Raw genomic sequence first — 11,828 nt, forward strand, 5'->3', positions numbered from 1 at the left:
TCATCCCATATTCCGACACTGTTTTTTTCTGGTTGGAATTTGCCTTTCTAATCTCATGGCTAAGATTCAAATCCACTCACTACTGTTTTTCCTTCCTCATCAGCAACCAAAGTTCTGCTTTTACAACTCTATACTTCACTTCCAACCCCAGCTGGGTGTTACATTTTAAGTCTCTAGTCCATCACTTGATGGTGTCAATGTTGATATGCATTCAGCAAAACCTATTGGCTTAAGATGGTGGTGGTGAGCAGAATCACCAGATGACAGGGACAACAGTCCTTAACCACCAAACCCATCTCTTGTTACCTGCAAAAGATCCACCAGGGAGCCTAGAACTCCATTTCAGGTTGAAGGAGCAAGAAAGCTTGTCACTTTTGAAGAGATGCAAGAACATGGAGGAGTTCAAGCAAGTCCACTCCCATATTCTCAAGTTGGGTATTTTCTGTGATTCTTTTGTTGCAGGCAATCTTGTGGCCACTTGTGCTCTCTCAGCATGGGGAAGCATGGACTATGCCTGCTCGATTTTCGAACAAATCGAGGAACCGGGTTCGTTTGTATGCAACACCATGATCAAAGGGCATGTGAAGGCTTTGAACTGGGATCAGGCATTGCTTGTTTACTATGAAATGCTTGAGAGAGGAGTTGGACCTGACAATTTCACTTACCCAGTTGTTCTCAAGGCTTGTGCTTGGTTAGTGGCAATTGAGGAAGGGATGCAAATTCATGGGCATGTTTTCAAGCTTGGGCTTGAAAATGATGTGTTTGTGCAGAACAGTTTGATCAGCATGTATGGCAAGTGTGGTAAGGTACAACTTTCTCGTGCTGTTTTTGAGCAATTAATGGATCAAAAGAGTGTTGCTTCTTGGAGTGCTATAATTGCAGCTCATGCTAGTTTGGGTTTGTGGAGTGAGTGTTTGAAGCTTTTTGGGGATATGAGAAGGGAGGGTTTGAGGGCTGAAGAAAGTACATTAGTGAGTGTGCTCTCTGCTTGCACTCATTTGGGTGCACTTGATTTGGGAAGGTGCTGCCATGGATTTTTGTTGAGAAACATTAGTGCACTCAATGTGATAGTAGAGACTTCCTTAATAGACATGTATGTTAAGTGTGGGTGCCTAGAGAAAGGGTTGGGTCTATTCCAAAAGATGACCAAGAAGAACAAATTGTCTTACACTGTGGTGATCTGTGGGCTTGCTATCCATGGACATGGTAGGGAAGCTCTTGAGCTATACTCAGAGATGTTTCGAGAAGGTTTGAGACCTGATGATGTTGTCCATGTGGGTTTACTAAGCGCTTGTAATCATGCCGGCCTAGTACAGGAGGGTCTCCAATGTCTCAAAAGGATGAAATATGAGCATAAAATTCAACCTACAATTCAACACTATGGTTGCCTGGTAGACCTCATGGGCAGAGCAGGAAGGCTTGAGGAAGCAATGCAGCTCATCAATAGCATGCCCATTACGCCAAATGACGTCATATGGCGAAGCCTTCTTAGTGCTTGTAGAGTTCATAAAAACCTGGAAATTGGGGAGTTTGCAGCTAACAAGCTGTTCCAATTGAACATGCATAACCCTAGTGATTATGTGGTCCTATCGAATATGTATGCACAAGCTCAAAGATGGGACAATGTGGCAAGAATTAGAACAGAAATGGCTTCCAAGGGCTTGACACAAACACCTGGAAGTAGCTTGGTTGAGGTGAAGAGAGAAGTGCACAAGTTTGTTTCACAAGACATGTCACACCCCCAATGTAAGTGCGTTTACGAGATGATACACCAGATGGAATGGCAATTGAGATTTGAAGGCTATTCTGCAGACACGACTCAAGTACTGCTAGATGTAGATGAAGAAGAGAAGAGAGAGAGGTTAAAGTATCACAGTCAGAAGTTAGCAATTGCTTTTGCACTCATACATACATCTCAGGGATCTCCTATAAGAATAGTTAGAAACCTCAGGATGTGTAGTGACTGTCACACGTACACTAAATTTATATCAATGATCTATCAAAGGCAAATTACTGTAAGAGATCGAAACAGGTTCCACCATTTTGAAGATGGAATTTGCTCTTGTAAAGACTACTGGTGAGTTAATTATATTCTCCTCCATTTTGGATTGGGTCTTGTTTTTTTTTATATTTTTTTGCTTTTGCTCATTTCCCAATATATGTCATTCACGAATAGCAAGTAGTTCATAGAAACTTTTACATGAATCCCAAACTCAGTGGAGAAGAGATGCCATTTACTTTAATACAAAAATGGAGGTCATTTTATCCCTATATTTTTCAGTATAGTTTATCACTTGCAAATTGCAAAGCCATTTTTAAGAAAATACAAGCGAACTGCAAGTGACCCGAGTGCCAAAATCACTCCACTACAAAAGTTGCGATTTTATTTTTATTTGTTTTTTATTTAATTCTTCTTCCCAAAGTTCCTACAGGTTGGTTTGCAACTGGTTATCCATGCTATGATAAAAGTGATTCTACATTTGAGTTCCCCTTGGAAAAAGTTTGAAAGATGTAACCCCAAATAATTCTTGGAAAACCAGTCATCTACTCATCTAGTAATTGTGTTGGTTTAACATGTAAATTTTGCCTTCATATGAATTCTCTCTCTTTTGCATTATATAGAAACAAGCTATGAAGTATGAACAAATTGAAGAAGCAAAACAAAGCAATCTAATTTCTCTGTTTGTTATGATTGGTAATAGTACAAGGCTTCTTGACTGGGAATTTTCCCTTTTATACTAACTCACTTTCAAGCTAAGACAAACTGATTTCAATAACTACTCGTATAGCAACAGAACTTATCCTCTTCTGGAATCATCCTGGAGATGAGCAGTGAGGATGAGATTTATTGCTAAGCTAGCTAACTTCATTTTCTTCATTCACAATTATACACTTTACATCCCCCTCATACTAGGACTTGGGGGACCAAGAACTAGGTTGCAGCAGATATACATAAATTGTGCAGTGCAAAGTCCTTTGGTAAAAGTGTCGGCAAACTGGTCAAGTGAGGGAACAAATTGCAGTCAATACAAGCTAGTGCCCAGAAACTTGTCTCAACCAGAAGGAATGAGTGGCAGTGCCTGGCATAGCTGCATAGGATGAGGCCTGCCTACAATGGAGTAGAGTTCTATCCAGAGTTGCAGAAACAAATGCCTTGTGATTGGAAATTGTAATCAAAGCTGGAGTGATCATTGAAGAGCTAATAGACATTAAATGAGGCTCATGAGTCAGTTCAGATAATTGAGATGCAACAGCAACTGGCAGAGGATTAAGAACTTTTGACAGATAAGGAGGTTGAGAAGTATTCTCACTTGGAAAGGCAAGACATGGACTGATTTGAGTAGCAATGGAGGCCGACAATGGGGTGAGAGGTAAAGGAAGCAGCCATAGCTTGAGTTGTAGGTTTTGATGTTTTTGAGATTTTGCAGGTTGGATGTCATGTAGTTGGTCGCTCCAGAATAGGATAACCAAACTTTATGTACTGGTGCATTCTTTTGACAGCAAGCTACCATGGAGGTGTGTCCATTTCCTTGATGTGAGTTGACTTGTGGCTGTTTGCAGTAGAAACGCTTAACAGAGTATCCAAGTCTCTGGCAAATTTGACGACTTTCAATGGAAGAACTTGAGGCAATGTTCTGAGGCTGAAAATTTATGTGATAACATTTTTAGGCAGAGTTGTGCCAAATTTGGCATACCACTGAAAAAGCCTTGGTGGTGTTGGGAATTCCTGTAACAATACTTGTATGCCCCATGACCTGGTTTTTCAAAAATCTGAAAAAAAAAAAAAGGACTACCAAAATTTGGTTGCCATTTCCATTTGGTTTGTTCCTGGTGTTGTTGTTGATTCCCCTGTTTCTTGGAAAATTGGGGTAGCTATTCTTGTGGTCCTAAGAGTTATTTTGTGAAGAGAAACCTTCATAGCTTGAAGAAGAGAAACCACCATTTGAGGTTTGATGTTCAAAACCCTGCAAATAGCCTGCATTTTGCTGAGTAAAACCAATACGATTATGTAAAAAGTTGCTATTACAATAACCAATATTTGGAAAGAAACCCATTTGTTGCTGTGAGAAAGTGTCACTTGACTGTAGAACATTGCGAAATTGAGAGAAACCTTGAGGCTGTTGTGAAAACCACCATGCTGTAAAGGCCCACCATATTTGGCTGAAGGCCATTATTGTACTGAAAACCATTGTTCTGATGAATAATCCCAGTATTTTGCTGAGAAACTCCTCCATCATATAGAACACCACCATTTGGATTAATAGATCCAGTATTTGTTTGAGGTTGTGCATATGCAATATTTGTGTGATGAAAGCCACCAAATTGTTGGGGAAGGCCAGTAGGCAAATATGGTGAGGTATGAGCAAAATTTGTACCAGGAGGAACAGAAACCAGTAGATGCATTGGGGACATCATGTAACCATTACTCAACACAGAAGGAAACCAAATGTTTCCATTTTGCATCATGGAGTTAGCACCATATGCAGTATTAATAGTAGGAGCAGATGCAGTAACATAGTTGGTATTATTAGGCAGACAAGCAACCTGTGTAATTGGAGATGTAGGACTGCTAGATAGAGCATTCACACTTGAATTGATCATACCAGGTACAGTACAAGTAGTAGAACCAATATAATTGTAAACACCATGAGATACATCAGCTTGAGGTAGAGCAAGTGTTGCAAAAGAGCCTCCAAAACATTACACAGGGCTAGTATTGTTTGCAACCATTGCAGTTAATGAGGATAATGGGCGAGTCATATGCTTTAACTCTAATTCAAATTCAGCAGATAAAAGCAAGGACCTCACTTCCTCCATACTTGTAGAATTTTCCCTCTAATAATTTGTCTAGTTTGTCCATACTCAGTAGGAAGACCAGCAAGAATAAAACTTTTAACATCTTGATCATTTATTCTAACTCCTACTGCAGCCAATTGGTCTCTAACACACTTAAACCGCAACAAATATTTGTCTATGGAATCTGAACCCTCTTCTAAATATTTTGTAGTGTAGCTTTCACTTGCATAATACGAGATTCACAAATAGTGGCATATCTTTGCTTCTTGAGGTTGGAGTTTGTTACTACTTAGGGTTCTGTTTCCAATTCGTGGCTGGCATCTTGTAACGGTTACTATTGTCTGTACTTTGAGTCCTATTTAATAAAAGTGTTTTCATTTCTCCTAAAAAAAAAAAAAAAAGAGGAAGTAAGCCATACCTCCATTGATGTTTGCCATCCAGCGACATGAGTAAGTGCTTCTGCTGAAAGAGTATTTGTGATAATTGAGATCAAGGAACTGTCTTTCTCCAGCCAAAGCTCATAAGCGTCAGAATTATCAGAAGTGAACCATCGTTGTAGCACAATATGAAACTGAGGTGGACAAGGGAAGACCCATCAACGAATTTGAGTAAACCATGCCCTCTAATATGATGTTGCATCATATATGACCAAGTTGGGTAATTGATTTCATCAAGACGAACAAGGACTGAGTTGCAAGCTTGATTTGAAGTTGCCATTAGAATTTGAGAATGAACAGCTACAATCTTGAAAGGAACAGACCAAAACCAAGGTTCAATGGAAATGGCAACCAAAATTTTGGTAGTCTTATTAAACAGCAACAAATATGTCACATTCTGATGAGTGGTGTATATCTTACAAAACAAGATGTCGAATAAGCAACATTGAATCATAAAAAAAAAAAGAGAACTGAGTGGCTTATAAGATATTGAAGAAAACTAATCACTCTTTTTAGATGCATTTTAAGGGTAGAAACTGGAAGCCTGTTTTTTATTGGTAAATTTCAATTTCTTATCAAAAAAGAAAGAACCTTGAATATTTTTGTAGACTGAATTTAATTTATTCGTCTGAACTGAATTTAAACTGTGAGCATGAGAATGTTAACATCTTTGTAAACTCTGCACAAACTCTAAAGACAAACTATAAGTAAAAATTTTATTGATTAGTAATGAGTGACTATTTTGTTGTAATTATTCAAGCAAATTACAATTGGTCGGTGATAAGACATTTTTCCTTAACCATGACTAATTGATTTAATATCCACTCTCAACACAAGTCCTTTCCAAATCCCATTTTCTCACCACCTTGATAAACTGCTCTAGTTTATCACATAAAAAAAGTGAAGGATACACTTAATCAATATGAACCGAGGAAATGGATGAGGTAATTTCCTTTGTTCGTGGATCAGCAGATTCTAAAGAAACACCATGAGGATCTTCTCTAACTAACAAGGCCAAAACATTGAATGAGCTCCATGATTTTGTCACGTGGCTTCCAGAATCCCCTAAGGTAACTGCAAATACTGCATCAAATCCACCTGCTCCAGGAACTCCGGCCAGCAAAACTCCTTCCATACTCATAGTAGCATCCAAAAGCTTTGTTTGTGATTCTGGCTCTATCTGCAAATTTGTGAAGCCAAAGATTCAATGGGTGGAGAAAGTATGTTAATTTCCTAAAGTCTAATCAGAATTTAAGATAAAAAAGAGGGATACAACCACATCTTTCCCAATTGACGGGAAAGACTGACAATATTAATTAACTTTTCCTCGCTCCAAGTTAATTTGCAAACAGAATCTAACTAATCAACTTCAGATCTCAAGTGCTCCTGTGCATGGGCTTAAGCTTATTTTGTTCTGGCAATTGGGAATAATTTTTAAATTTTGCATGAAATGAGGGAATTATAATCCTAAGAATCACCTTGAGTTTGCATAACCTATTCCCTAGTTTTAGGTTTTAGCTTTATATTTAAAGTAAAAGACCAGCGTACTCTATGTAGTCTCAAAAACAACTTCAATCCCCCTCAATCACTCAACCTGAGCAGCAGCTTCAGTTCTTTACTTGCCCTTATGAGGCAGCTTCTGATTCCACTATGTAGAGACATGAATATTATGTTCATTTCTACTGATATGGTGTATATCTGCCTATGTTTATGTTTTAATGTGCGTTGCAGTGTTGGTATTGGTTGCACATTGATTTCCGAGACCGACATCTATCTCTGCAACTTAGGTTCCTTAAACTAGCCATTCAAAATGACAGTTTAACTAAATCTCGAAAGTATAGTACATGTATTTTCTAGAAAGAGATCAAACTAAAAGATGTAACATTCTATTGATAATTATTCTTTAAAAACCATCAGCAAAGGCCCAATAATATTTATAGCAAACATACAAGAATCCACTTAAAGAAAAGACATACCGGAACACCTGCAGCCTCACCCATCTGATGCATATGAAACCTGATCCCAAGCATAGCATCTCTTGCTCCTAATAATGCTTTAACTATTGCTTGTTGGTTTGGATTACCGACTTGCTCTATCCACTGTTCATGCATTATATAAAATTGTCTCAGACATAAAGTTGGGGAAAGACAACAAAAAACCTAATGGGTAGGAAATTTAAAATCAATATGAAAACCAAAGTTTCAAATTTGACGATGCCATGAATAGGAGTAAACGGGTTGGACTTGCACGAGCATGACAGATGTTAAAGTGGCCCCACATCATGTAAAATATACTGCCTCTTCTGACCCGAAATGTCCAATAAATCCAAAATAGGCTAAGTTTGATTAGTTCATTTTGTTTTAATAACAAAAGATGAGTCAAAGAACTATACCTTGTCTGTTTTCAGAATGCTGCAGCTGTCTATCACGCATTTATAGTCATCCCAGTGTTTTTCCGCCAATTTGCTTAGAGTATTGAGTTGTGTTTCAAGGGCTGAATTTGCCTCTGACAACTTTCTCAACGTGTCCAAAGATTTCTCAGGGTCAGACTTCTGCCACTTTTTCACAGCACCTACCATTGATGGAGTGGATGATCCTCCAGTCCCTGGTTCTCCGAGTAACTGCAGAGAGCAGTATAATCACTTAAAAAGCACGTGCTTCCATTCTTTTAGAGGTAAAAAAACAGAAAAGGAACTCTTAACATGATTACACCATTTTTTTTTTTTTCTGAATGGGCACAGAAGAATGATGAAAGAAAAAAGAGACATTGGAATGCAGCCTTTTAACTGTGTTTATTAAAGTTTTCGAATAATTCTAAACTTCCTGAATTAAATTTGTCAGTCCAAAGTTATCAATGTTATGTTACATCATGTCTACCTCTACATTCAGAGTTAACAAGGAAGCACAAGGCTCTTTGGATGAACCACTAACTGCTCCCATTCTACATAGGTAATCACAAACATATCATGGAGCATACAACAAACCATGCAGCGGGATGAATTGATGTGGAATATTTTACGGATTACTTTTCAAGACAGGTTAACATATGATCGGAACTTAGGATTACTAATACAAGTAACAAGAAAGAGCTTAGCAAAGAGTAGGATGTTAAAACAATTCAAGATATGGTTCAAAAATAAAATAAAAATTGAAGATATATTACCACAAAGTTTAAGAACCTGAAAGGTACAAAATATAAGAAAACCTAACTGCAGTAAGTCATATCACCCATTTAGAGGATTAAAAAGCATTTGATTACTAGACCGAACTGGGCATATGATATTCTTTTGCATCCATGACCATACTTACAAGTGCATGCATAGTTAAGTAAGCAAAAATTAGAGATATTAACATGCTTACAAGAGTCATCAATGGTGGCAAACAGAACTTAGTCCTCTCATGGTCCCACTTTCCTTTTAGGATTTCAAGAACAACTTCAGGTAGTGGAGTTCCCATCACTGCAACCTGAAACCACACAGAAACAAAAATTACAGGTTGAAGTTTTCAATGGACACTTGTCTAAACTTTTCTTAAGCGTCCATATTTTTTTCCACTTATATCATGTATGTACTTATAACAATGTATTGAGATAGAGTCAAAAAGAGAGATGAGCTAGTTAAGACTAGAATCTTATAACAATGTATTGAGCTAGAGTCATATATCTACCTCCAAGTACAAATCATGTAACTACTTTCATGAGATGAGTGTTTGTTAGGGTTGATGACGGCTCAAATGTAACTAATGGAAAGTGAAACAAAAATATTTAATATATATTAGGGTCATAGTCATACTAGAAACATTCGATAGAAGCTAATATAGATTTAAGGTAGGATAAATCGCACTAGTTTGCAGTTAGTCAAAGAACATAAAGGCATCCATGATATTCCTATATATTATCATCACCAACAAAATTTTGTACTACAAAAACTTTACATCATAAAGGTATACGAGTACTTAGATTTTACAGCTATCCTGGAGTGAAATGATGCATGTCGGTATATCCTGATGTGCATCAAAATCGAAAATTTGGAAGGTAATATGATTGAGACCATGTGACTCTCGAGACGCCAAAAGGTAAAAAAATTATTCAAAAACATAAAACAGCTGGATATAGATAACAAATGTTAAATTTTAACTCTAAAGACTTTGATAGGGGAGAGAATAAACCACAGCGACCCTGAAGTCACTTCATAAGCTTTCTAGTTTGGTGAAATACCATCTCATAACGTTCATAATCACATAACAAACAACATTTTGACAACTGTGATGCACAGTGCACATACTAGCAGAACTAGCATCAAACCGACTGCAGAGAGAGAGAGAGAGAGAGAGAGAGAGACCTGTGCAGAAGAAATCACTTCTGGTGAAAAGCGGACATAACGGTGACTTCCATAAACTGCAGAGCTAACATCAAAACCACTGCCCACTTTTCCCTGTGCAAGACAGTGAGCAGTTTGAGCTATCACATGCACTGTATCAAGATCTGTGGTGTCCTTTTCTTGATGAAGCACGGAGGCAAGATTAACAACCCCCAGGTAATGAAGCAAAGCAGCAACAACAGCAGTTGTCATTGCCGCAGAAGAACCCAGTCCAGTTTTTGCAACTTCAGGCTTACAATTTTCTCCATTTGATTCCTCGGCATTGAAGGTAATAGATGCAAAGGCAGGAAGTGCAGCCAATGCATCTGGAGTCAAAGGCAGACCACGGGCTTCAATCTATGAGAGTCAAAATTCAGCAGTAACTTGAATTAGGAAGTTGGATTGAAATTAAAGAAATAAAAAATGCGCAAAGTTTCAGAAGAAACTGATTCTTGGAAGGTTAATGCTTTCTAGAGTTTCAGTAAGTGATTTTGTATTTTAAATTCACAAAATTGTGACTGTGGTAAAAATAATATATGACTCTATTACTGTATACCAGGCTCTGAGATATTCAACAAGTCAAATGAACAAAGGCCACAAGATAGTTTAATTAAACGGAAGAAGAAGCACAAAGGAGTAACATACGTAATTCCGATACGAATAAAAGTCATTGCTTCCTAAAATCGTGATGTCAAGACCTGCACGACTAATTCAGTTCAAACATTAGATTATTCAACACACACACACACACACACACAGAGCTTGTTATCTTGAAAAAGTAAATGGAAACAGATGGAGAACGAAACATTACCTTGCAATAGTAATTTCTCTAACGAATCCTTTTTGTCCTTGTCAAGTGTTGCTCGAGCAGCAGCCACACAGTATTGCACTGCTTGCTCCACAAAAGGGTTCCTCGAGTCACTGAAACTCGAAACCACTCAAAACGGTAAGCAACAATACCTTAATGACTCATTTAGCAACATCATTCATTTAATAGGAAAGCAAAAACAGAACACCCATAAAATAGTTCAAAAACCAATGATTACCCTTTAATCAAGATCAAAAATTTAACAGCAAAGAATGTACCCTGAAGAAACGTTTTCAAGAGTTAAATCTTTCAGTGACAATTTGTAGATGCTTTCTCTAGAGAGCTGAGGAGAGATCAATTTCACATCGGTCCATTTCTGAAAAACACCAAAAAAGGCAAAGGATTTGAGGAAACAAAGACGACCCAAGATCTCAGATTGAGAGAGAGAGAGAGAGAGGGACGCACCCAAGCCCAGCTGTCAGGCTTGAGGTGATCGTAGAGCGGTTTGACAATGGCGAAGAAGCGAGCGTTGGTGCTGAGCACGAGCCCGGCATTGGGTCTGTCGAGAATTAGGTAGCCTCCGGTCAACAGAACCTTCCCTGGAGCTGAAGCAACTCTGTGAAATTTGACATAGACATTCAAAAATCCAATTTCTTGGTTTGAATTCACAAAGTAAATGATGTTTGATTGAGAATCGGAAACTTACACGGCCATTGCTGTGATCGGAGGCTTCTTGAATGTGGTTCAGAGTGGCAGTGACGACAAGTGGGTTCTGATGTTCTGACTTCTTCGGTTTTGACGTTGCGCGGTGGCAGAGGTCAACTTTGTCCTACCGCCCACCAAAGTCACCAACCTTCTCCATGTTTGACTCATTTTTCATTTTTGTATGTTTTTAAATAAAATAGTAAAAATAAAAAGACTAGATAAAATCAAAACTAGGCCGACCCGATTTTTTTTTTTTTGGTCAAGGGGATCGATTAAGCTGCCCCAAAGCTAGCCCACTGGGCAGATAATAAATTAAGTTCCAGTCTGTTGGACAGGCCCAACCAGACAGAAACTAGAAAGGAAAATTAATTTCCTCCTGAGCTCCAAAAGAGCCAGAATCAGGAAATTAATCCTTAAAACAATGAAAACTAAATCATAGGCCCGATAAGAGGCCCATCCCACTACTGAAACCCTTGCTGTCCAACCCGCGTCGCCAGCCACGAACCATCGTCAAAGTAACGCCATAAGCAGAACAACCAGAAATTCTGTAATGGTGAACCGTTGCCATTCAACTCCTACAACACAAATCAAAATAGAACCAACAACCAAAGGGATGAGATCCCTCATAACAACATCGTTTCCTCCACCATCAAGACCAAGAAGAAGCCATGGCTGAACAGGATCACAGATCCAAAGCAAAGAACCAGAACAAGAACAGTAACAA

The 11,828-nt window shown here is 38.3% G+C and overlaps 2 protein-coding genes across 2 annotated transcripts; one reads left to right on the forward strand and one right to left on the reverse strand.

Moving 5' to 3' along the window:
• LOC133742865 (pentatricopeptide repeat-containing protein At1g31920) lies at positions 1 to 2,108 on the forward strand. Its single transcript, XM_062170544.1, has one exon. The coding sequence runs from the start codon at positions 261 to 263 to the stop codon at positions 2,079 to 2,081; it is 1,821 nt and encodes a 606-aa protein (XP_062026528.1). The 5' UTR covers positions 1 to 260; the 3' UTR covers positions 2,082 to 2,108.
• A 3,817-nt stretch (positions 2,109 to 5,925) lies between these two features.
• On the reverse strand, positions 5,926 to 11,265 carry LOC133742866 (phosphomevalonate kinase, peroxisomal). The gene is made up of 10 exons (XM_062170545.1): positions 11,106 to 11,265; positions 10,865 to 11,015; positions 10,678 to 10,775; positions 10,403 to 10,512; positions 10,237 to 10,289; positions 9,574 to 9,948; positions 8,594 to 8,698; positions 7,627 to 7,854; positions 7,211 to 7,333; positions 5,926 to 6,414 (listed from the first exon to the last, which is right to left on the reverse strand). The coding sequence occupies exons 1-10, from the start codon at positions 11,111 to 11,113 to the stop codon at positions 6,148 to 6,150; spliced, it is 1,518 nt and encodes a 505-aa protein (XP_062026529.1). The 5' UTR covers positions 11,114 to 11,265; the 3' UTR covers positions 5,926 to 6,147.
• Between the last annotated feature and the right edge of the window lie 563 nt (positions 11,266 to 11,828).

This window comes from Rosa rugosa, chromosome 4 (genome assembly GCF_958449725.1).
Source record: "Rosa rugosa chromosome 4, drRosRugo1.1, whole genome shotgun sequence".
Classification (NCBI taxonomy): domain Eukaryota; kingdom Viridiplantae; phylum Streptophyta; class Magnoliopsida; order Rosales; family Rosaceae; genus Rosa; species Rosa rugosa.

What these genes read in the sequence shown, in the direction of transcription:
- LOC133742866 (XM_062170545.1), bottom strand. An exon ending in AAGTGATTTCTTCTGCACAG is followed by an intron (nt 8,699 to 9,573) that starts GTCTCTCTCTCT and finishes GTGTGGTTTCAG; the next exon opens with GTTGCAGTGATGGGAACTCC. An exon ending in GTGAGGCTGCAGGTGTTCCG is followed by an intron (nt 6,415 to 7,210) that starts GTATGTCTTTTC and finishes ACAAATTTGCAG; the next exon opens with ATAGAGCCAGAATCACAAAC.
- LOC133742865 (XM_062170544.1), top strand. Translation starts at nt 261, where the DNA reads ATGACAGGGACAACAGTCCTTAACCACCAAACCCATCTCTTGTTACCT.